The sequence below is a fragment of the Thermoascus crustaceus genome (genome assembly GCF_041956765.1).
Source record: "Thermoascus crustaceus strain CBS 181.67 unplaced genomic scaffold VTN00scaffold_6, whole genome shotgun sequence".
NCBI lineage: Eukaryota > Fungi > Ascomycota > Eurotiomycetes > Eurotiales > Thermoascaceae > Thermoascus > Thermoascus crustaceus.
In genome coordinates, this window is record NW_027192532.1 from 1428487 (window position 1) to 1451870 (window position 23384).

General features: G+C 50.8%; 10 protein-coding genes across 10 annotated transcripts; 5 read left to right on the forward strand and 5 right to left on the reverse strand.

Annotated features, from left to right (window-relative positions):
* Positions 1-1086: 1086 nt before the first annotated feature.
* Positions 1087-1389, forward strand: VTN00DRAFT_8820 (uncharacterized protein; the record flags this gene model as incomplete). The annotated part of the gene is made up of 1 exon (XM_069435712.1): positions 1087-1389. One exon carries the CDS (start codon positions 1087-1089, stop codon positions 1387-1389), a length of 303 nt encoding a protein of 100 aa, XP_069285630.1.
* A 2475-nt stretch (positions 1390-3864) lies between these two features.
* Positions 3865-4507, forward strand: VTN00DRAFT_8821 (60S ribosomal protein eL14; the record flags this gene model as incomplete). The annotated part of the gene is made up of 3 exons (XM_069435713.1): positions 3865-3990; positions 4097-4360; positions 4448-4507. The coding sequence occupies 3 exons, from the start codon at positions 3865-3867 to the stop codon at positions 4505-4507; spliced, it is 450 nt and encodes a 149-aa protein (XP_069285631.1).
* A 698-nt stretch (positions 4508-5205) lies between these two features.
* Positions 5206-6022, forward strand: VTN00DRAFT_8822 (uncharacterized protein; the record flags this gene model as incomplete). The annotated part of the gene is made up of 3 exons (XM_069435714.1): positions 5206-5442; positions 5576-5634; positions 5695-6022. The coding sequence occupies 3 exons, from the start codon at positions 5206-5208 to the stop codon at positions 6020-6022; spliced, it is 624 nt and encodes a 207-aa protein (XP_069285632.1).
* A 412-nt stretch (positions 6023-6434) lies between these two features.
* On the forward strand, positions 6435-7184 carry VTN00DRAFT_8823 (uncharacterized protein; the record flags this gene model as incomplete). Its single annotated transcript, XM_069435715.1, has 4 exons — positions 6435-6443; positions 6523-6918; positions 6993-7079; positions 7155-7184. 4 exons carry the CDS (start codon positions 6435-6437, stop codon positions 7182-7184), a joined length of 522 nt encoding a protein of 173 aa, XP_069285633.1.
* Positions 7185-8601: 1417 nt separating this feature from the next.
* Positions 8602-9699, forward strand: VTN00DRAFT_8824 (uncharacterized protein; the record flags this gene model as incomplete). The annotated part of the gene is made up of 1 exon (XM_069435716.1): positions 8602-9699. The coding sequence occupies one exon, from the start codon at positions 8602-8604 to the stop codon at positions 9697-9699; it is 1098 nt and encodes a 365-aa protein (XP_069285634.1).
* A 2558-nt stretch (positions 9700-12257) lies between these two features.
* On the reverse strand, positions 12258-12731 carry VTN00DRAFT_8825 (uncharacterized protein; the record flags this gene model as incomplete). The annotated part of the gene is made up of 2 exons (XM_069435717.1): positions 12258-12567; positions 12646-12731. The coding sequence occupies 2 exons, from the start codon at positions 12729-12731 to the stop codon at positions 12258-12260; spliced, it is 396 nt and encodes a 131-aa protein (XP_069285635.1).
* Positions 12732-13362: 631 nt separating this feature from the next.
* VTN00DRAFT_8826 (uncharacterized protein) lies at positions 13363-14778 on the reverse strand (the record flags this gene model as incomplete). The annotated part of the gene is made up of 1 exon (XM_069435718.1): positions 13363-14778. One exon carries the CDS (start codon positions 14776-14778, stop codon positions 13363-13365), a length of 1416 nt encoding a protein of 471 aa, XP_069285636.1.
* A 1334-nt stretch (positions 14779-16112) lies between these two features.
* Positions 16113-18224, reverse strand: VTN00DRAFT_8827 (uncharacterized protein; the record flags this gene model as incomplete). The annotated part of the gene is made up of 3 exons (XM_069435719.1): positions 16113-17586; positions 17661-17851; positions 17958-18224. The coding sequence occupies 3 exons, from the start codon at positions 18222-18224 to the stop codon at positions 16113-16115; spliced, it is 1932 nt and encodes a 643-aa protein (XP_069285637.1).
* A 568-nt stretch (positions 18225-18792) lies between these two features.
* Positions 18793-20316, reverse strand: VTN00DRAFT_8828 (uncharacterized protein; the record flags this gene model as incomplete). The annotated part of the gene is made up of 1 exon (XM_069435720.1): positions 18793-20316. The coding sequence occupies one exon, from the start codon at positions 20314-20316 to the stop codon at positions 18793-18795; it is 1524 nt and encodes a 507-aa protein (XP_069285638.1).
* A 678-nt stretch (positions 20317-20994) lies between these two features.
* VTN00DRAFT_8829 (uncharacterized protein) lies at positions 20995-23004 on the reverse strand (the record flags this gene model as incomplete). Its single annotated transcript, XM_069435721.1, has 4 exons — positions 20995-21526; positions 21583-22270; positions 22320-22772; positions 22920-23004. 4 exons carry the CDS (start codon positions 23002-23004, stop codon positions 20995-20997), a joined length of 1758 nt encoding a protein of 585 aa, XP_069285639.1.
* Positions 23005-23384: the final 380 nt, after the last annotated feature.

Here is a 23384-nt window from a genome sequence, read left to right on the forward strand (position 1 = left end):
TTAACGTAACCCTAAAGCACGGTCTTGATGAAATGTGCTTTCTCCTCATCAACATGCATTCTCAATGTAATTAATTGTTTAGATAGTATGATAATTGCTTATTCTACCATTGTGCCGACAGATTCGAAGCTTTGTTGAAAATCCCTCATCAATAGTTGTTAGATGTCAGCGAACAGAACCTCCGAACCAAGATATAAAACGAGTACCTGTGCTGGAAAACAAAGTGCACTGTCTACTTCCATCAAATGATAGATTCATTACGCAGAATTACCGAGAGAAAGCAAGATACATACAAAGGATTTCATGTAGATATGCCTTCTAGCCCGCAGCTTTGTAGGTATATACTAGTTATAGAGTACATACCTGCCTTGGCTACGTATGTGGTCAACTGTAAGTAGTAGGTCATGGACATCGACAAAAGAAGAAAGCAGGATGTAATTTTGGCTCTCAAAATAGCTATCTAAGGTTGCTTAGGAACATCAACTAAGGGGATGAGCTCCAGTTCCCCACAGTATTATGCAGGTCCAAATAGTCCGCACGTGGGTTCTCCGTCCCACTACTGCTCCAAGATTTTGTCTCATATGCCAAGCTACCGAAAAAGATGTCCTGAATGACCTCAGGAGATCGCATCATCGTGCTCATTTGCACTCAGAATTGGAGCAGCTGATGCTCCTGAGGCCATTCATTGGCCAACATCCTGTGAGATGTTTTGAGCTCCTTCCTGGTCGTCGCTGGACGACCTCACACGTGGGTGGCACATGATACTATCAGAGCGCTGCCTGGAGATAGGACCAATCTCCTAGTGGATGGGTGAAGGGAAAAGCGGAGCCAGCACACAAAATGAAAGAAAAGATAGTGAACTTCTTCACGTCAAGCGTTCCCAAGTGCACATCTCTCAAGCTAAGATTGTATACAAGCTACATTCTTCACACAGAGAATCTCATATCTAGCCGTTCAATTCCTTTCGGTGATTGCCATTATTCAAGAATTTCACTTGTTCCTGGAGTGTGAAAGTTACCCTGATGTAGGAAACGTTTCCACATCTGGGATCGCTTGCTGAAACTGATCACGATTGTTCAGACGAACATGAACAATAGAAGACAAAATGAATCTGAGGATCCTCGCCAAATTGCACAGCGGCTAACTCTGGCTCTAACAGACCAGAAGATCATGGAGCAACTTTCCTCGGCAGGTCATTCGGCTCGAAGTGCAAGGCGAGCTGGCCAGTTAAGAAGACAGTATACTGCGGAAAAAGCTGCCGAACAAGCGGCACAAGTATCTAAGGCGGAAGCGAGCAATACTGGCAAGGATAAGAATTCAAATGCAATACAGAAGAGCGAAAATAACGAAAGCGCGTCGAACCCCGAAGGAAGCAACGAGGAGGGATAGCTTCCCTATGGGGCAATAGCGGGCTAGGACCCGTAAGTTCTCTTGACAAACTTTCCACTTAAGTATGAACTCTGGAAAGCATTGCAACTCAATTCCTACCCTAAGAGAGCTAATCTCGAAAGACAATCGGCAGACACGATATGCTTTCCGGGAAATATCCTTCGACGTTGAGCGTTGCACTGTACAATTTTTCATCCTTACCCATTGAAGCAAGGACTTCAGTCACTTCGAGATTCCGATGAAGCAGTGCTTTCTTCGAACTCTGTCAGAGTATATCTCGCATCTGTGGAATTTCATGCTGATATGTTGGATTAAAGAACCGGTATGAGAATCAACTGCGGAGAAGCACTCGTGGTTTCATCAACTTTGCTTGCTGGAAACTATCAGAGCGCATCGGGAAATCTCCTCCTCTTCCTCTTGAAACAACCCACTCATGAATGCGGGCGAGCCCTGCAAGTTATCGGCATGCAGCTGGTCTGTCAGTCAACCAGTGCAGAGGACGTCGCATCTCCACAAGCCATGAGCAGACCCACTCCAGAGCTACCGAATATTCGATACGCAAATCCTCATCTACAAACATATTGTCCTGGTGAATGTCAGCGAAACTTGAAGTAGAAAACAGAAGAGCCATGAGGAGATCACGGCGGGTAAAGTGAAAAAGGGAAGTTCTGTTCGCATCACGGTGAGCGCTGCAAGTTGACTTCAGCTATTCTTCTTGTCAGAATAGCATCCTCTTTTTGTATTGTAGCCGAGTGTCCCGACATCTCTCTATTCTTCTTGTTTTTGCACTTCCCAAGTCAATGTACGATTAGTGAACTAGCTTTGCAATCCCATTATCGTTTCTGGTGAAGGACAGTCATCATGCAAAGACGTCTCGCATCTCTACAGAGCGAAGCTAGGTCGAAGGTGAGAAATAAAGACACCATTTTGGGACCCTGGGAAAGTCCTGAAGGATGCTTGCATACGTGCCTATGTACCTAATATTCTAGAAGACATCTTGCGCAGCAACAAGTGCCGTCATCTGGGCTCTTAAGCGGCGCACGTGTGGCCGTGCCCTCTGACTGGACCGGGCGGTCACTGAGGCTGGGCATGAAAGCCAGTTCACTACCTAGTTGGACATGTTTACTGGTCTTCCCTCCCTTAAGCTACTCATCAATGCAAGGTGCATATATCTCTGAACATTTGATAAGCTCCTACGAGCAAACTAACGTGATAGTTCCTATGTAAATGGGGAGGTCGAATGATCAGAAGAGCCATGAGATAATTTGTAGATTATCAAACTATATTATTCACAAAGAACATCTAAACAAAAGGTTCAGCAAAGAACAGTAACACGAAGCTAGGACATTGCACGGATAGACACCATTCCGGTGCAGAACCACAATCGAATATCCACCTGGGACAAAAGTCTAGCCTAAAATTCAAAGACCCCAGGACGCGGACACGCTTTCGGTCAAGAGCACAAAACAGTACATGGAACCTGCAAACTGCAACAAATTAGATCAGGCTTACTCTAACAAGTGCGATCAATGATTCAAAAGAAGAAGAGGTCCTCAGAGATCTTGGTGTGGTAGGAAATTATCATCGCCCGGAGGCGTCAACTACTATCTAGGCGTAAAGTGTGTAATCATCGGACCGGGAAGTAGAAAATGAAACTGACATACCTTGTTAGTTAAAAAGGAGATATTGTTTTGCCCAAGAAGGTGCTGTGCACCTAGCACGCTCGGTTTTTCGGATCACTTAATCCTGGATTCAGGTCTTGATCGAGTCAGCAAAAGCCTAGACACGGCAAAGGAGAAACCACGTAGAAGATAGCATTTATAAAGGATCAGAATATGTAAGAATTGAATATCATGCGCCAGCCCTGCTAACGAAACTCCGGCGAGAGCTTCACAGACGCTGGGTCAATCGCAAATTACCGCATCATTTCAATGCGAGGAGCGAAGGAAAGCGTGCTATACATACCAGTAAAAAAAACAACTGTTCATAGCTTCCTTGGGTTAGTGAGTGTAGATAGAATGTACAGCAGGCCAGGCTGAGCGCATAACATTTCACGCTGGAAGAGCCTGCTGAAAGCTTTGCGGCAGAGACGCCGAGAGAAAAACAGAGGGGAAAGCTCGAGAGTTTAAAACCTGACGTTCTGGCCGGAACGGAAAAAAGCTCTCGGCTAAAAGCGCGCTAGGCAGGAAAGCAGCCCTAGACTACACAGAACACCGCCGCGCCGTTCTACTGGCTGCTAAGCGAGACTCATTGTGGGCACGCTACAACCTCCGAAATTCGCGATCCAGCACCGCACCTTCAGTCTGCTTCGGACGACTTCGACACTCGACCCTTCGACCACAAACCACCACCTTCGCCCTTCCGGAGTTGTCGACCGTGAGTCTCTGCCCAAATTTCTGACGAATCTCCTTCGCCCGGCAGTCAATGCGCTAACATCCTTTTTTCTTTCTTGCGTCTTTCCAGGAAGCCTTCGCCATGGCCGAAATCGATATCAAAGCTTCGTCATGGAAGCTCGTTGAGGTCGGCCGTGTGGTGCTGATCCGCGGCGGCCCCTACACTGGCAAGCTGGCCGTTATTGTCGAGATCGTTGACCACAGACGCGTACGTTTTCCTCAATGCTGAAGAAAGAAGGGCGAGAACGCGGGTTTGGGGAACTTTTGAAGGATTTGGCGAATATGGTATTGACGCGAATTGCAACTTTTTGCAGGTTCTGGTCGACGGTCCTTCTGGCCAGGAGAACAAGATCGTCCCCCGTCACGTTCTGCCTCTCTCTCACGCCACCCTCACTCCTTTCGTTATCCCCAAGCTTCCCCGCGCCGCCGGTACTGGCCCCGTTAAGAAGTTATGGGAGAAGAACGAGATCGACCAGAAGTGGGCCAACAGCTCTTACGTTAAGAGGGCTGAGGCTCGTGAGAAGAGAAAGAACCTGACCGACTTCGAGCGTTTCAAGGTCATGAGACTGAAGAAGCAGGTACGTTGGTGGTACATGGGGAGCGAGTTCAGGGGCTCCAGTATTACGGGGGTTAAGGAATATTGCTAACGGGTTCTTCTGTTGCAGGCTCGTTACGAGATCCTCAAGGCGCACGCCAAGGTTCGGGCTGCTGCCAAGTCGTCGTAGACGTTTGTGGGTTTCGGGTGCATCGCGTGAGGGAATTCCTTAGGTGGTTCTGATGTCGCTGGACGTTTTTTTTTTTCCAGCAAAACGCTGTACGCATTATCATTGACAGCAAAAAAAAGGATTCAAAATTTTTTTGATATCCGGGCAGTGGCTATCCTTGTCTGTGATGAAAGAGTATAGTATCATTACTACGGATACGGAGACATGGAAGGAACCTGCCAATTTCGCTCTAAATGACGGAATGACAGTTTAGAAAAGTAGTAATTTTTCACAAAAATCGCCCATTGTAAGATTCAATGTCCCCTGACATGATGTAGGGGCTGTAGTTGATGTCAAGTATCTAGGACTGGGGTGAGGGCCTGGGGCCATGCTCGCTAACGCTTTTCGGTAAGATGCCCATCCGACTCGGTCCTACACACTGTGTGGGCTTTCAACCCTACAGTACAGTAAGACAAAAATCCCCCTCATCAACCACAATCCGTCTATCAACGTCAAGGTATGTCAGATTGGCTTTCAGAGCCATGTTCCTCAGATTTATGGACCTATAACTGGAAATCAGAGTCCCCTCTGAGTGCACCTGAATGGTGCGGGGTATTTTTGCATTTCCAGCGTTTCGCTAAGTCCACACTATGGAACTCCAAAGTGCGGAGCGCTGACAGTCACTTTTACCAGCTCTTCACGTTCACCCAAATCACAAAATGTCCAACCCCAAGGTTGAAGAGGTCCCCGAGGAGGAGGTCCCCAAGGCGGCCGTTGAGGAGGCGAACGAGAGCTCTGAGTCCGAGGCTGAGGCCGCCGAGGAGCCCACCATCCCTGGCGGCGCTGCTGTCACCATTCACTCGCGCAATGAGAAGAAGGCCAGAAAGGCCATTGGCAAGCTCGGCCTGAAGCACGTCCCGGGCATCACCCGTGTCACTCTCCGCAGACCCAAGAACGTATGAGACGAGCCTCCCTGAGATTGATATGGTTTTGCGCCCCGCCCTGCTGAAAACGGAGAGGGGGGGCATCTCTCTGACTATATGAGGGAGCGTTGGATGAAGAGGATGGCTAACTTACCGACTTTTATAGATCCTCTTCGTCATCAACCAGCCAGATGTCTACCGCTCCCCTTCGAGCAACACCTGGATGTTTGTGACCCAAACCTTCCCCCCATAGTCAAGAGAATAGTTAGCTTACGATACTCTCAGCATCTTCGGTGAGGCCAAGATCGAGGACCTGAACTCCCAGGCTCAGGCCTCTGCTGCCCAGCAGCTGGCTGCCGCCGAGTCCGCTGGCAACGGTGAACACGCCGGTCACGACCACGCCCACGACCACGGCAAGGGCAAGGCTCCCGAGACCGAGGCCAAGAAGGAGGAGGAAGAGGACGATGGCGAAGAGGTTGACGACTCCGGCCTGGAGGCCAAGGACATCGAGCTGGTCATGGCCCAGGCGAACGTGTCGCGGAAGAAGGCCGTCAAGGCCCTCAAGGAGAATGACAACGATATCGTCAACTCGATCATGGCGCTCAGCATATGATGAACTGCAGAAGAAAGTTGTCACGCATCTGAGTTAGCGTTCCCCGCCGTCTGTTTTCTTTGGCCCGCAGGCAGGATGGAACTTTGGGCGCAAGAGTTCAGGCTGATATATCATGGGATTCTAATTTCTCTGTCAGCCACTCTGTAAATCAGTTTAGGTAGAAAACAAAAAAAGAGTCGATCTACTTTTACTGTCATTGTAGTATTGTGAATGTGAAGAATGCGTCCGTACAGGTCAACATGTAAACACTGCCTGCCCACAGTAGGCGCATCTCGGAACACGGGAAGTGTAGGATCACGTGATGCGGTGCGATCCCAAACCTTGCCGAGCGACCTCAACTCCTCCGAACGTCCAGCTTTGCACGCTTGATTGCATCCCCTCCCCCACCATCTCTCCTCTCCCCACCGTCGCAATGGCTGCAGTACGTTCAATTGCGTTCAATTCCCCTGTCCCTGTTGACTGTGCCTGGAAGTGGCCCGGCTAACCGACTCAACCCACAGCGCAGCGCCGCTCTCAAACTCGACTGGGCCAAGGTGACCAGCTCGCTGGGCCTCCGCGGCCAGACGGCCGCTTCCCTCCAGGCCTTCAAGAAGCGTAATGACGACGCTCGCCGCAAGGTGCAGCTCCTGTCCGAGGCCCCTCAGACGGTCGACTTTGCCCACTACCGCAAGGTCCTGAAGAACCAGGCCATCGTCGACGAGATCGAGAACCACTTCAAGTCCTTCAAGCCCGCCACCTACGACGTCAACCGCCAGCTCAAGGCCATCGAGGCCTTCGAGGCTCAGGCCATCAAGAACGCCGAGGAGACCAAGGGCAAGGTCGAGACTGAGCTCAAGCAGCTTCGGGAGACCCTGGCCAACATCGAGAGTGCCCGTCCCTTCGAGGAGCTCACTGTGGTATGTTGTCTCGGTGGGAGGATCGGACTGCTGCGTGGGGTGGTATGGATGCTGAAGTTTTCTGCTTTGTTTAGGACGACGTTGCTGCCGCCCAGCCCGAGATCGACGAGAAGACCGCCTCCCTGGTGTCCAAGGGCAAGTGGATGCCGCCGGGCTACAAGGTTCGTTGCAGACCCCATCTATATTATAGATGGCTATCTATATGTATTGGACAGGATGCTAACATACCACTGCAGGAGCGCTTTGGCGACCTTTCTGTCCTGTAAACGCCAAGACTTTCACGTTTCCTTTGTCGTTCAGCCAGTATGACCATGCCATTATATCCTCGATGTCAAGTAGATGAATCAGGCAGCATCGCATCTTGCGTTCTGGCCATGTGATCTTGGCCGTACGGATGTGTATAGATCAATGTTTCAATTAGATCTGGTTGTGCACGATTCCAATCCAACTTGTCATATCCGAGCGTCTCTACGGGGTAAAATGGCCCCCCACGCCGTCCGCAGGTCTTCTCGCGTGGCTGTCTCCGCGGACATGGTCTGATCTTCGACTACTCCGTGGGCTAGTGATACTCCGTAGTTGCGGTGACGTTGTCCTAAGCCGCATCGATCCGCATGGGACGGCAAGGGATCGGCTGCACCGACTGCGTAGATCTCAGGCGTACATATCCGGCCCTCGTGACGTGCGCTTGTCACCGATCCGTAATCGAAGGCAGTCAGTCAGTGCCCCTGAGCGCCTTGACACAGAGTAATGGTAGCAGACGCAGAGACGGCATATCCTCTTCATCCTCATCTTTCTCTGGGACGGAACGGAACCGCCCGCGGACCCCGACCCAATCAAGGTTGAGAACCTCTTGCAAATATATATAAAATACTCTATACTATACCTCGCTGCTCTCAAGATAGACGTGCTGAGAGCGCTTGATTCTCTGGGATGTCCTGAGCTACTATCACTACTCTGATGATGACGACAGCCATGACCGCCGTGGCACAAGGTGCTCTCGCATCGCTCATCGAGATGCGGCCATCCCTGTCCCAGGATAGCGAGAGACGGACATACATAACACGGAGACGCTTGGTCCCGCTGATCTCTGTCCATAGCCTCACACGCTGATGCAGCCTGCTTCGCCTCGTCCAGATCGAAACGTCTCGAACCGCCGTTGTTTGCGAAAAGACAGCGTAAGCGGGCAGAAGAACCAGACCGACGGGTCGCGGGCGTTCGTTAGCGGCGCAGGCGGTCTGAGCGAGCTGCGCCGTCGCGCTGTCCAGCTCGAGAAAGACTCCTCCCGAACTCCTCCAGAAAGCTTCCGAGGCCCCGCCGGTCTGCTCCTCTCCATTCGAGTCGTTCGTTCTGTGAGACGTCCTCCGTGGCGCTTCTGGATGCGCGTCGTCCTGCCCCTGTGCGTTCCCGGTGCTCCGGATCCGGGACGACTCGATCATCCTCCATTCTCTCCTGTCGCGTCCAGCGAACCCCGCTCACCAGCTCATCGTGCAGCAAAAGGCTCCCGCCTGGCCGGTAACCTCAACCCCCGAAGTCACCGTCGGAACCGTGCAGCTGGGAGACGGTGGAGATCCGTGCTGTGTACATGGACTTGCAAGGTACCCGGCTCCGCGGCGTGGGAATCAGGTCCAGATAACAATAACATATAACAGCATGACGCTGTCGGAAGTCTTACGGCATGAATGAATGGATCCCGTCTGTCCCCCGTCCTCCCAACTCTCCCGCAGCGCTGGGTCGTCGGGCCTCCCTCCACAGCTTCCCCGGATGAATCGACCTCAACCGCTGTCCCGTCTGGAGTCTCTCCCCGTCGAGCTCATCCAGAAGATCTTTCTGGAATGCCTCGAGATCAACCTCCCGCGGGCCTCGATCCACATCGCCAGCGCCCTCTCCGATCCGCTCATCTACACCTGGCTCATCCGCCTGGCCTTCAGCAGCGCCAACGAGAGCTCCCGCCATGGCTTCTTCACCCCTGACTTCCTGCCCCCGCCGCTGGACTTCTTCGCCCTCTCGCCCGCGGAGCGCAGGGACCTCCAGACGAACATTCTCCAGTGCCGCTGGAGCACGCTGTCGTTGATGCGCAAGTGCCAGCGCGAGTACGTCGAGCATGCCATCCGCCACAAGTGCAAGAGCCTCATCTTCTCCCCGGGGGACCGCTGCCGACTCTCCAACCTCGATGAGTGCTTCGCCCGCCGGGCCGAGTTCGACCAGGGCCGCAACGGCCGCCGCGGAAAAGGGGACCTCGTTCTCACGGCCAAGGCGCCCAACTCCAACGCCGACCTGAAAGTCGCCATCTGGTTCAACTTCGGGGCGCTGCAGATCCGCGAACCCAGCCCCGTCTTCTATGAGACGGACGTCTTTCGCCTGCCCTGCTGCTCCATGGACTACCCGGCCCGCATGCCGGACAAGCTCCTCCGCCCGCCCTGGACCGAGTCCAAGCTGGAGTTCCTGTCCCTCCTGTCGACCGAGGCCTACATCGACGAGACCTCCTCCTACGACCGCTCCAAGTACGTCCTGCGCCAGGTCATCCGCGACCGCGACTTCCCCACCTTCGAGCGCCTGCTGGACATGCACATCCGGACCAAGGTCTACAACTACCCGCTCCGCTGGCCCGCGCGGCCCACGCACTTCCGCGCCGCGCTGCGGTACGCGGACAAGGAGGACGATCCGTTTATCAAGTTGTTGGTCGAGAAGCGGTGGCAGGAACTGCCCCAGAACGACGTGCGGCTCAGGGACGCTCTGCTGGCCAGGGGACGGAGCCGCCTGCATGAGCACGGCGCGGAATGAGTCGTAATTTTTTTTCTTTCCGTCTATATTATACCTATTATGTTCATGGGTTTTCTTTTTTAATTCCGCTTGAACTCCGTGGGTTATTTTTTTTCTTCTTCCGGGAATATAGAAAAGTTCTTTCTATTTTTTTGACTTTACAGCACAGAGGCCCTTTCTGGATGAGGGAGAATCGACGTGGACCAGGGGAAGTAAATCCCCAGAGGAACAGAAGCTGGACGAAGGGAACTCCCATCGAAAAAGCTGACTAGGGAAAACCCTTCTAGAACTGCACAGCGTGGAATCAATTCCACGGAAACCTGTTCGTGGTCCAACACAAAAGAAACGGAAGGTCGGTCACAAAAAGCGGCTATGATATCCTCCTCACAGGGTCCTATCTACTCTCTACAGAGAAAAAGACAAAGATACATATATATATCTTCATTTACTTAGGTAGTAATTAAAAAGATAAATTTAGAGATTTATCTTACACAGCACTTGAGTATTCAATAAATAGATGAGGAATCTTGTAGTCGTAGCAAGAGCATCGTATTTGCAAGACTAAAGACTAACTGACTAACTGACTGACTAGAAACTAAGAAAACGAACTTGCATGTACATCCATGATCAGGGATCAGGTCAGGTCAGATCAGGTAGGTGAGATTGATATCGATATCGATATTCCCCAGAGCAAGCCAGAGCGGGCCGGTGACGGTGACCGAAGAAAACCATAAGGATGTATATTCATATTATATATTAAACGAACCTTGCAGAACAGTGAAGTCCGCAAGTCTGCAGATGGTGCGGTTCACAACAGATGGACTGATCTCAAGCACACAACTGAGACAAGGAAATTGATATTGATTGATGAATCAGTCGTACTGTACAGATGTCTTGCCTTGCCCCCGGTAATCTTCCCGATACCTTTGACGATCATTGACGACCGATCAAATGGAAAGGAAGGACGTATTCATCATGTTGCGCCTTGAAAAGCGAACAATCAAAACTAACATGGATCTTCCAAGGTGAGCATGGATGATTAGATTAGCATACTCAGCATAGTATATATATACTATACTGCTTCAATCGTTCAATTCAATTCAATTCAGTTCAACATGGCCCCTTTCTCTCACTCACGGCTGCCTGTTCTGTCTGGAGTCATTGCCACGATTTCTTGTGCAGGCTGTTTCATGCCCTGACATCCCATGGGCCATAGGTCTTTATCTTCAGGAAGGTTACTCGGAGTAAGTAGGTACTGTCTGTCCCCCTTCTTTAGGTACTCATGGGAATCGGGAATGATAACTATGGGGTTTCTTGGGTCTATCATAGCCGGAAGGCTCTATATGGACGTTAAACTTGATTAATAATATGGGGTTTCTTTTTCTTGGGCCCAAAATTAATGGTTTCGAGTCTTGAGGCTCCGGCAAGCAGAAGTGGACATGGTATGACATCCATTAACGTTTTGTTTCTTTTTTCGTTCGTTCTTCATGCATTGTGATCCGTGTGGTGTGGGCGATCCAAGCAGGTAGTAGTAATGGCCTTTTTTTTGGGTAGAAGAGTATATTCCTCAGTAGGTACTTAATTATGCTCCTCTCGTCTTGGCTGTGCCGTCCATATAGGTAAGCACCAGCTGGATTGCTCGGAATCCACGAAGACATGGGTAGAAGTGGAAAATGTCCTCGTAATTCTTAAAAAGAAGTATGTAAGAAGAGGAGAAACAAAACCCCATTGCTAGCTGAACTGTATATCCTTTGGGTGTTTAGGGTTTACCCCGAACTTCCCCTAGGTTAGGGATATATTTCGCTTCATCGTAGATGGTACTCAGATTGAGCGGGAGAACAGGTAGAGGTTTCGGCCAACCCATCCTGTAGTCGACTCGGGCATCGATCTCATCTAAGATCTCTTCATCGCTCCTGCTGATGAACCTTCTATTCTTCGCGACGTTTGACGGACTTTCCATTTCGGCGATCTGTAGAAAGAGAGAGAAGGAAAGTCTAGTAGGGGAGAAAGATTCTGTAGAAACCAGTGGTTACTGATCTCCAAGTGCTCTGCAGAACTCGGACATTCAGAGGGAAGGTTAATGTTATTATGAACTGAGAGGGTAGCCTGGGTGAATTCACCTTAACCAGATTAGGCATTCACTCTTGTGGGCATAACAATCACAATCCATGGATGCAGGCAGCCTCAGCAATTGGAAACTTTAATTTTCTAGCTACCAAGACAAAGGAACCACTGATCCCACTTTATATCAGTAAAGAAAGAAAAGAAAGAAAGCAAAAAAAAGGCAAGGGAGGGGATAGTATAGGCAGGTAATGAATGCCGTTGCTTGACTTCACTTCATTCAAGTTATAACTTCCATTCCCTCTCTACCTACCTAGGTATCTAGTCGGACATTGCCCTTTCATTTCCACAATTCACTTATCGGGATAGGAGGTAGGTAGGCATCTTAACTGCTCCGCATATGCTTATGGAGCTAGGGAAGGAGTCCCTAGCATCACTGATATCATTTCCTGTCCATTCATATTATCTTGATTGTAATCGTGAGTCATACCTAGAGATGCAGCCCACTTCATCCATATTTAGATCATTATCGGATTCACAACCTTCCCTCGCGTAACCCTCACAATATCCTGAACCACCAAATGAAACGGAACAAAGTAGCCACTCTTCGTGGCCCCATCAGTCCCATCCAGCAGACCCGTGATGCTACCCGTCCGGTTAGAGTCCACAATAAAAGCCCCCCCTTCATCTCCAGCAGCACAGAACTGCCTTTCAGGCTCCACGGGCCCCGCATGGGCCATCCAGGCCGTGACAACCCTCCCATTTCCGTACGGGTTGACCGGCCGTCCGTCCTTCGTTTTCGTGATGAGGTTCAGCTCTGCGGGGATGCTGTTCACGTAGCCATCCGTCCAGCCGGTCGCTCTCCCTCGCTTTGAGACCTGCTGTCCCGGTCAAACTCGCGCCGACGGCGAGCCAGACCACTCGTCGATCTCAATTCCACTCCAGTGGTCCATGGCGTCGAGGAAAGCGGTGCCGGTGATGGTGTTTTCCATTGTTCTACTTCTTCTTCGTTCCCCTGGATACTGATGTCCCTCCGGATCTGGATCAGATCTATCAGAGCCCAATCCAGCGGCCACCTCTTGAAACTAGAATGTTGACCAACCATCCTTGTCTTATTCAACAGATGGAACTGGAACCGGGAGGGTACGGTTCGCCGAAGACGCAACTATGAGGCCGATCTCTCGATCAGTGGGCAATGATATCCACTTCTTTCTGTTCTGCCTCGGAGAAAACGCGTGCGGCCAACTCCAGCGCGCGCCTTTTGGATTCTTGTTCCCTGTCGAGGACTAATACTTTAAACCATGTAGTAGTTAGTAACTGATCTACTGATCTAACCTTCCACAAAGGCAAGTTCTGTAATGTTTAGAGGAAAGAGAATGTCGATTTTGTTGTTCAAAAGGTTGGATAGGATGAGGCGCTTCGTTGACGTTTTAGGCAACTAGGACATTCGATATCACGATCCATGGATAAACAGGAGGCCAGCCCCGAAACCCGAATAACTAGACTTGGAAACGCCCATCCTAATTCATATTAGTATTATGAGGCGGACCCCGGACATCATGGTCTCTATTGAAGATCTGTACAGGTTTCTAGAACACATTACTTACATAGATACAAAAAATTCTATTCCTCTTCTACTACTTTCCACTGGTCAGACACATCGTATGACGTCTCTTCCATCCAACTCGGCAGCTCGGTAACCCCCAGAACTTCATCAAGATACCGCCTCCCCATCTCGACCTCCTGGTTCGCTCTACCCATGTAGAACACGCCTGCCCCCCGAGGATCGCTCCGCGCAGCCTCGATGTGCTGAGGAAGATCTGTCATGAAATCGAGCAACCACGTCCCGAATGCACCACCGAGCTTGATCGCCCACTGCGTGATATCCGAATCATCTCGGGGAAGCGATTCGGCATTAGCACGGAGGAGTATCTGGAAGAGCGTCGGATCGTCTCCGGCGACGCGCACGGCGGTTTGGAAGTGGTCTGCCGGTATGGAGTACTGCAGATTCGTGGCACCTCTGCCGGGGATCTCAGTGCGGCCGCGGGTGAAGTACTCATCTATCTTCAGCAGAGTGGTAAGGGCGCGGGCGTTCTTTTCATTCAGGGCGACGTAGACCCCTTGCTGCAGGTCATCACGGGAGAAAGAGACGTCAGCACCAGGTTTCTCGAAACCGTAGGCGGTACGAAGCATCTCAAGGTAGGCTATATTATCGTCCGTGAAACCCCCATCACCACGGAGCAGCTTTGCAGGAAAGGTGTTCACGCTAAGAACACGGTGCGTCTCACTTTTTCCCGTCTCAGAACAAGTGATACCGACAGAAAGCAAGGGGACAATTGACAATGTGCAATTATTCTTACTTTCGTCGGCACCTTCGAACGTTCGACAGTCATATTTCCTTTCCAGAAATTTATTCAGCGCATCCTGCTGGGTCTCGTCCATCGTATTTCCAGAACCAAACCAACGCCTCTGAATGGTCAAGTTCATAATATCCGGCAGCTGGTTCATGATGCGATGGACCGTGCACCATCTGCAGCGCAGAACAGCGGACTGTAGCGCTCTGCGTTTCTCATATTCCAGTGGTCTGTAATCCAACGGTCGCATGATCCGGGATATCGCCGCACGAGACTCTGTATTAATATCCTCCGCCGGAGAATCATCCCAAAACGAAAGGAGAATAAACGCTCTGTAAATCCGCTCCCTAGACAGCGCCGCTGCCAGGACCGGCGACGCGCGCGGCAAGTTCACGTCCAAAGAGTACAGGAAAATCTTCTCAATCAGCTCAACCGGAAGACACTCCAGTCTCGAGAGACTTCTTCTTTGGCGTTTGATGGATCTGATGAAATCCTCTGAAGGCTGCGCTCTCGCCAAAGCTGCTCTGGATTGGGAGGCGGACTTTTCTGCAAAGGACATCATCGGCCGGCCCTTTTGCCGGCGAGGAGCTGTATCTGCGTCCGCATTATTCCTTTTGTCTGAGGTTTTCTCCTGTACTGCCCGTCGTTTTCTGCGGCCGCGGACTTTGATGGGAGTGAGCGACATCGATGGAAGCCAATAAGGGTAAGCAAGATGCAGGAAAGTTAGCAATACTGCTGCTATTCTTGGTTCGTCACGTCATCTCCACGGTAATGGGACTCCTATCAATTCTAAGAGAGAACGTATGTATCTAGCCAGTGGAGATGAGGTTAAATGTCAGTAGCGGTATTCGAAGCATACCTGCTACTTCATCTCATCGCGCAGCAGAGTCGAGGATTGGCGGAGAGCAGACACTGGAGGGAAGACACCTAAACAGGTACTGCTAGGGCTAGGGCAACGAAGGCACGTGTATTGTTATGTAAGCAGATTACCGGCCCTTGCGCTAAACCTTTCCTGACAATGGTCCATTACCACCTACGTCAGTCTATCCACGATCCATGGATTATCAGGGAAATCGGTGTGTGACCTTGGAAAGGGACTTCAGCTTTCCAGACCTTCCAATAAGAGACTTCCATAAGCAATATCTCTGCATGTCAACTGCCAGATCAGACATCCAAATACTCTTTCTCGAGTATACCTTCGACAAAGTAGAATGTAGCGTAGATATGACGAAATCTATCTCTCCTGCGAGATCCTGTACTGTACATAAACTCCTACCCTCATGTGAAATCGTCCACAAGGACCACACAATATATACAATCTTTCGAATACGTCTCCTATTGACAGCGAAATCGGACCATTTATTCATTCATTAATTAAGACAATCTCGAACCCACCAAAACACCTAAAAAAAGAAAAGAAAAGCTAATCCTAAGCACAACCCGAAAGCCACCGATCTATATACACATACTAGCAACAATGGGAGCAGTCATTTCTTGCGTAAGAAAAGGCCCCTTTCAATCCCATTAATAACAATCGCAAATGCAATCCAGCTAAGCAATATGCTCTGCCAACGACAGATCACAGCCGTCTTCCAAGCCATCGGTAGCTGCATCATGACCGTCGTCAACGGAATCGGTGCCGCCATGCAGGGTATCATCTCGGGCGTCGTGACCGTCTGCGACGTTGTCGTCTCATGCCTGACTTGTGGATACGTGGGGAGAAGACGGTATGGGCTGGGAGCAAGGTACAGGCATAGGTACAGGTCGGGGCCGGTGATGTAAGTAAATATGGAGAAACTCGCATGGGTCTCGAGTCGGAACCGGGGAAGGAGAGTTGGTCAAATAAATAAATGAAGGGGGAAGAGGGAAAGATGTTGTGGTTATTGGATTTCTGGGTTTAATTTCCTTGCTTTATGTAAAATCATTATATCCATATCTACCTATAATTATACATAATTATACCTATATACGATTACTGTTCCGAAGTTTATACATCACCACAAATCGATTGTATATATCTTACATGTTCTTCAGAATCTTCAATATACCACCAGCTCTACCACCCAGAGTCAGCTGGTACCCAGTCTCCACGACTCCTTTACACATCTCCCACGCGCCGTTCCCATTCTTGCGATCGCCTTCGCCCTTCTGGATCGGATAGTCCACGGTGGGCGGGATCTTCGTCGCCATCAGCCTGGGGAAGCGGTCCACGCACACAGCCTTAATGTTGCTGACGCCACGGAGACCCTCTTCACCGGCAAACCGACCGTACCCGGATCCCTTGACGCCACCAAAGGGGAGCTGCACGGCGTAGTAGCTTCCGAAGTCGTTGACGGCTACCATTCCAGCCTTGATTCCCGACACGCACGCCTCCACATCGCGTTGGCGGAAGCCAAAGACGCTGGCACCGAGGGCGTACTGTGTCGAGTTAGCAATGGAGATGGCATCGGATACAGAGTTGGCGCGCATGATGACGAAGACCGGAGCGAAAAGTTCTACTTGGGCGATTCTCATCGAGGGGGTCACATCAGCAAGGAGGGTAGGAGTGAAGTAGTGGCCATGGGGATGCTTGGGGTGGTTGTAACGTTTCCCACCGCAAATGAGGCGGGCACCTTGTCTGACTGCATCTTCAATCAGGGATTCCAAGCGATCGAACGAGTTGGGAGAGATCATAGCTCCAACGTCCGGGGTCAGGGGCTTGTGGCTCGGGTCTTTCGGGTTTGGCTTGGAGTCAACTAGGATGGAACCGAGACGGAGGGCCTTAATGCGGGGAGTAACGATCTCAAGGAGCTTATCGTACACCCCAGGCAAAGCGATGACACGCTCAACACCGATACAGTTCTGGCCGGCAGACTGGAAGACGCCGCGCATGAGAATCGAAGCGATAGACGGTAGGTCTCTGACGGTGGTCGGATCGTCCAGGATAACAGCCGGGTCCTTTCCACCCAACTCCACAGTCACAGGCGTCAACGCCTTTGCAGCAGATTCACAGACCTTGTGCGCAACGGGCCTTGAGCCGATGAAGGTCAACTGCGAAACCTCCGGATGGGAGGTTAAGACGTCTGCTACCTCCGGCAGACACACCACGCTCTGGACAAGATCCCGCGAGTGACCACAGCTTGAAAGCGCGCCCCGGATTATCTCCAAGAAGAAGCTAGCAGACCAAGCCGTCTGTTCAGAGGGCTTCACGACGATACCATTTCCAGCGAAGATCGCACTGATGACCGGCGAGATGAAGTTGTGGAACGGGTAGTTCCAGGAGACGCAGGCGGAAACCACACCAAGAGGCTCGTAACGGACCGTGTTCTTCTTGTACATCATGAGCAAGTTGGTAGGTCGCGATTCAGCCGTAAGTGCCTTCTCTCCATGGTCGATGGTCCACTTCAGCTTCTCCGTCGTCACGAGGATCTCTCCAAAGGACGCGTCGACCTTGGTCTTGCCGGAGTCCAAGCAGCAGGCGGTAACAATCTCGTCTTGGTGCTCGAGGACGTATCTGAATATCACAGGCGCAACAGTCAGCGTTCCGATCTCTTCTTGAAGCTGTGGTAGGAATGCGACAGCACGTACTTCAGCAACGTCTTGAGGACCTTCCTCCTCTCTGCGAACGTTGTCCTCGCCCACCCAACCTGAGCAGCCTTTGCCGCTTGAACCGCGCGATCGATACCTTCAGGTGTTTCCGGCTTGACGCCGCCAGTCTTCTCGCCCAGAACCCTTCCGTCCGCGGGACAATAGCTCATGATCTTTTTGCTACTCCATTGCTACAATTGAAAAGATAACAAGTCAGCCATGTTTCCCTTGCCGTAAACCAGCATCTCCAGGTTGAAACTGGAGCTCAAAAGTCAGAGTTCGACATGAAAAACTCACCCCTCGAGCCTGATCCTCGAGCAACTTCCTGTCCTCGCCCTGCACATCGTCCCAATCCCTGCCTACCCAATCCGCCCGGACTTCAGGCGGAAGGGGAACGTTGAAGCTCACCGCCGCTTCCCTCCGACAGAGTATGTAGGCGTAACCTCCGTAGAGAGCGACCAGGGACGCGAGCGTCGCGAACGCGAGACCGGCCCATTGCGGATCAACATGCAATTGCTCCGCGACCGCAGTCAGCGGAGGGATAGAAGCGGCTAAATGATCCATCGGAGGAGGCTCACGCAAGGCAGCGGAGCGGAATCCCGCTGGCTGAGAATTGGCCGCTGTCCGGTGCGTTTGTGAAGCTTGAGCAGCCGGTCTGTTCTTTAAGGGGCACGTGTAACTTGGGTGCGTTAAACTTGGGCGTGGAGAAAGCCGCCCGGCGCGACGCAGGGCCGAGCCGGCCGCAACCAACAACTTACGTTGATGCTATTTCGGAGTCATCCATACTACTGTAGACTAATGAGAAGAGAACAGAAAATATTAGTAGTATAAGGGTACTTAGACTAATAATGTAAGTATATAGAGTGCTTCCTTTTGTTTAAATATCTAGCCACACTATCAACACTAAGACACCATTAGCTTCACCGTAGAATTAAATATATCCGCAGACCGTCCGATGTCCCGAAATGGATTTGAATTGTAAATCCGGAAATTTTGCAGAAATAGAATAATCGTAATCTCGTCGAATTGTTCCCGAAAAAAAGATCACCAGTGACGCTTCACCTGGATACCTAGCCATAGTGCTGACCTCCGTCAGTGTCTTTCAAGAAAGAAAATATTGCCTTCCATCACATTATTCATTGTTTCTGGTAGTAACTTCCTGCTCATTAGGTTCTTCGCCCTGGGTTTTGTGATCCTCAGCTTCCTGGGCATTAGGCCTATCCTTAGTCTTCCTAGCTGACTTTCTACCAGTGTTTGGTGGCTCACCCCCCTTACGCTTTCCAGTCCTCTTCACAAGGTGATCAATAACGCAGCCCTCTTCCCAGCCTTCGCTGGTCTCTCCAGTGATAGCCCGACATCTAGGACACGTCTTTCCATGGCGAATGAAGAGCTGATGGAGAGAGTACTTCAGATGATCTGGGATATGTACTTCGAGATGGCTGAATGCCGTAATCTCAGTGACCTTCTTTTCCGGTGGAACCCAACCGAGCCACTTGCAAATGCGGAAGATATGCGTATCGACAGCGAAGCATGGCCGTTGCAGACAGAAGAGGATCACACAAGCAGCAGTCTTGGGACCGATGCCCGGGTACTTTGTCAACTCCAGCATCGCTTCTTCCTTGGTGAGAGAGTGGAGGTGGTTTAGCGACAGGACGTTTTCATTGGCACGTTCGATCTCCAGTTGTTTCTCGACCTCCGTCTCGTTGTTGGCGCCTGGTAGATCCGCTGTTCCCTCTTTCTTTGCGTTTAACAGGGCATTCCTGCGTTCCATGTTCTCCTTGTGGACCATGTCGAGTATCTGTTTCAGATACTTGCTCTTGACGTCAGCAAGACCACCACTCTTCATGGCCTCGAAGACGTCTTTAATCGGGGCACGACGGACAGCATCCCAGTTGACGCTTCCTTTGCCGATACCTTCCTGCAATATCCCGAATTTCGATACAAGTCCTTGGAATGCCATGGCTGAATTGGCACCAGTTGTCGCACCGCTCAAGAGGGTGCGAATAAGCGCATCAAGGACAGAGGGAACCTCACCACAGCCGGTAACAGTAAGAGACGGCTCAGGGACAGTAGCAGGAGGGTTTGCTTCACCATGAACACCTGACAGGAGCCTGTTAACCTCTTCGCATTCTTCCGGAGTTGGATGATGCCAGTCTGGAAATGGACTAATTCCAGGGGTCAGACCATATGGATGACCTTTCTTCTTCTTTGTTTTTGTTTCTGAAGTTCCGTTCAAGGTTTCAGTAGCTTTGTCTACAGTCTCCTGAAGTTCATCCTTCAGCTTGTCTAGCTCCTCTTCCTTCAGAAGGGGTTTTGTCTCAGTGGGTTCTTTCACGACGACATTGGAAGCTCCCGAAACTCCCTGGTTTTGAGGAACTAGTACGCTTCCCAAGTTATGTGGAAGCTCACTAATGTCAGGCGGTATAACCGTAACCATTTTCTTCCGTTTGTTTCTAGCAGCCGTGTTTCCCTGAGGTGATTTCCTCTTTCTGGTCGAGACATTCGTCGAAGCAGAAGCTTGCTTTTTGACTTTGGATTCTTTTGTAGTGTCAGAAGGTTGCGGGGTACTGGACAGCTGAGGTTCCGCTGGCTGAGTTGATGCTGCAAGCAAAGCTGCTTCTCTGGCTGCTGCAGCCCGGGTGATACGTCGCTCCATGTCTGGCGTACAAAGAAAAGATTGAAAAAAGAAACTTGTTGGATATATTGTTGAGCTTCTCACAGGCAGCAGCAGTGGAGTGTTTGCTCTAGCGAATGAAGATCCAGCTACAGAACTTTGTAGCAATCAGGAAAATAATGCTAAAGGGGGTATCTATTGAGCTCGAGGAAAGATCTATATAGAACGAAGGAGAATCCCGAGAAAGTGAGTGGATGTGACGAGCGGTGGTATGTGTCAGAGAAGAAGTCACTGACAGTGCGCACTGCCGTTTACATCATAGACACGTGACTGAGCAGAGCCAGAATAGCAGAGATAAAACTGTCCGAACCGCAGCTTGTCAGACACTTGAATTGTAACACAGGAGGTTGGGAAGGCTTGAAGATGATAGATAGCCTATCCATGGATGTGAAGCGTTACTTTTGCGCTTCAGCAAAGTATGTATATATAAGGTGATGACATGACACAGGGTTAAATCCAACAACCTGTACAACGTTGCTCCTCAGGAGCAGAAAAAACATTAACATAGACACAATGCCCCCTATTTTTTGTAGTATGCAGAAGAAATAGTCCAATACCCAGGTTGCACCGATGCTGCATGTGAAAAGAGACAGAAGCACAAAATCCTTCCAAACTCCAGGCAGGTTGCTTTTAGGGTCAACTCAATACTGAGCCATATGATCATACATAATCACCAATATTATGGATGCTAATGTCCATCCGGTCTTTCACCTTCGGAGGTTCTTCAGTCTCTCCGTTTACGCGGGCATCACGCACCTGACTAAAGCTGACTTGCGGAACCTCCGACTCCCGAGGCGACGAAGCGGGAACCACTTGTCCATTCTTGTCCAGTTTGACCCCGTTTGCCGCAATCTGGAAATCCTTTTCGCTGGCAACGCCATTCAACACAGCAGACCTAGCACGGTCCATTACCTTGATTTTGCGGCCTTCGCCTCTGACCTTCTCCAAATGCTCAAAGTAGCCTTCGGCCACGGGTGTGATGTAGCTACCACAGAAGACGCCAACTTCGAAGTCGACTGGTTCCTGAAGGCCGTTCTCTTTAGCGATCTCCGCACAGGCACCTTTGAGATCGTCCAGGGTCTGGTAGATAACGCTGTCTGCACCGATGTGCTTGGCGATGCTTTCAACATCACGGTTGTGGGCAACCAGCTCGTTAGGCGACGCCAAGTCAATTCCATAGATATGGGCATGCCTATTCGAAGCCAGTTAGGTCAGATAAAACAACGGAGAAGAGGGCATGGAACTCACGTAATTGGCGGTGCGCAACTGGCAAAGTGAACCTTTTTGGCACCGGCTTCCCTAGCCATGGAAACAATCTCTCGACTGGTCGTTCCACGTACTATACTGTCATCAACAAGTAGGACGTTGCGGTCCTTAAATTCGGACTTCATAGCGTTCAGCTTGCGGCGGACACCCTTCTGCCGGGTCTTCTGCTCTGGCATGATGAAGGTCCGGAAGACATAACGATTCTTCACGAAGCCTTGGCAGTAGGGCTTGTCCAGATAGCGCGCAACACTCGCAGCGGAGGTGTTGGAAGTTTCAGGAATCGGAATCACGACGTCGATATCCTTGACAACTTCCGGCCCAAGAACGTCGAGGATTCTTGCCGCGAGGCGGTCACCCATCCTCTGTCGGCTACGGTACACACTGATGCCGTCAATGACGGAGTCCGGCCGAGCAAAGTATACATATTCGAAGATATCCGGAGCGTATGCCCTCTGTGGTGCGACCTGGCGGAATATTGGCTCCTTGCCTTTCTCGATGATGACCGCTTCACCGGGTTTGATGTCGCGGATATTGGTGAAACCAAGTTGGTCAAGGGCAACAGACTCCGACGCCATCATGTAGTCCGTGCCTTCGCCGTCAAGGGAAGGCCTAGAACCAAGGACAAGAGGACGAATTCCGTAGGAGTCGCGGAAGCCCAAGATTCCAAAACCTGCCTACGTTAATGACCTGCTCAACGACGGGAATATCTAGCTGCCTACCTGCAAGCATTGCAGTGCAAGCCCAACCACCCTGGCACCGATCATACATCCTGCTGAGACTCGCGAAGAGGTCCTCCTTGTTCACACGGGCCTTTTTCGTCTCACTCAGCTCGTCCGCAAAGACGTTCAGCATCAACTCGCTGTCACTATCCGTATTAATGTGACGGTGAGCCTCGAGGTCAAGATATCTCTTGAGCTCCGGTGCATTGATCAAGTTCCCGTTATGGGCGAGGCAGATGCCGTAAGGGCTGTTCACGTAGAACGGCTGGGCTTCGGCGTTCGCACTGCTGCCCGCAGTCGGGTACCTCAGGTGCCCAATACCCATGGAGCCTGGAAGGTCGGCTACCCTGGCACCATCCTGAAAGACCTTGGCGGCCATGCCGTTGGACTTGAGCTGGTATATTCTACCACCGGATGCACATGTTGCAATACCTGCAGCATCTTGACCGCGATCTATTCACACCGGTCGAGTTAGCCTCAGCAACTACGTATACCACGATGCAAAACGGTAAATTATTTCGAAAAGGAAAATTTCCATTGCTCAAGTTGGGATGTCTCAGGTAGTATGTTGTAATTGAATCGCGAAGCATTGCCACTTACGCTGCAGGAGATAGAGTGCCTCATGGAGGTCCACCGCTGCGGCAGCGGATGGATTCGCCAGAATTAAAGCAAGAATTCCACACATTTTGACTGAGTGTAGATAAATCTGCTCGAGACATAGTCAGTGTGTATCCCAAAAAATCAATGGCGGCACACAGCGCTAAGGCGGGGTAGCAAGTAGTTCAGTCCGGAAATTTTCCGCAATGATGCTTAGGAAGTCTAACATCTATATAAAAATGGACTCATCATGAAAAAGAGTAGTAGTGAGAAATAAAGTGGCCGGTTATACTTACATACAGTTCAGGGTTCCTTCACACACTGAGGGGTATCGCGGATGCCTCGGGCGGAAAAAAAGTGGGTGTAGACTCCTACGCAGACGGAACAATGTTCATCGCACGTTGCGTCGCAAAAACGGAGTACTATGATCCAACCCACAGAGGATAAGAGCAGATTTGGGAGAGGCTG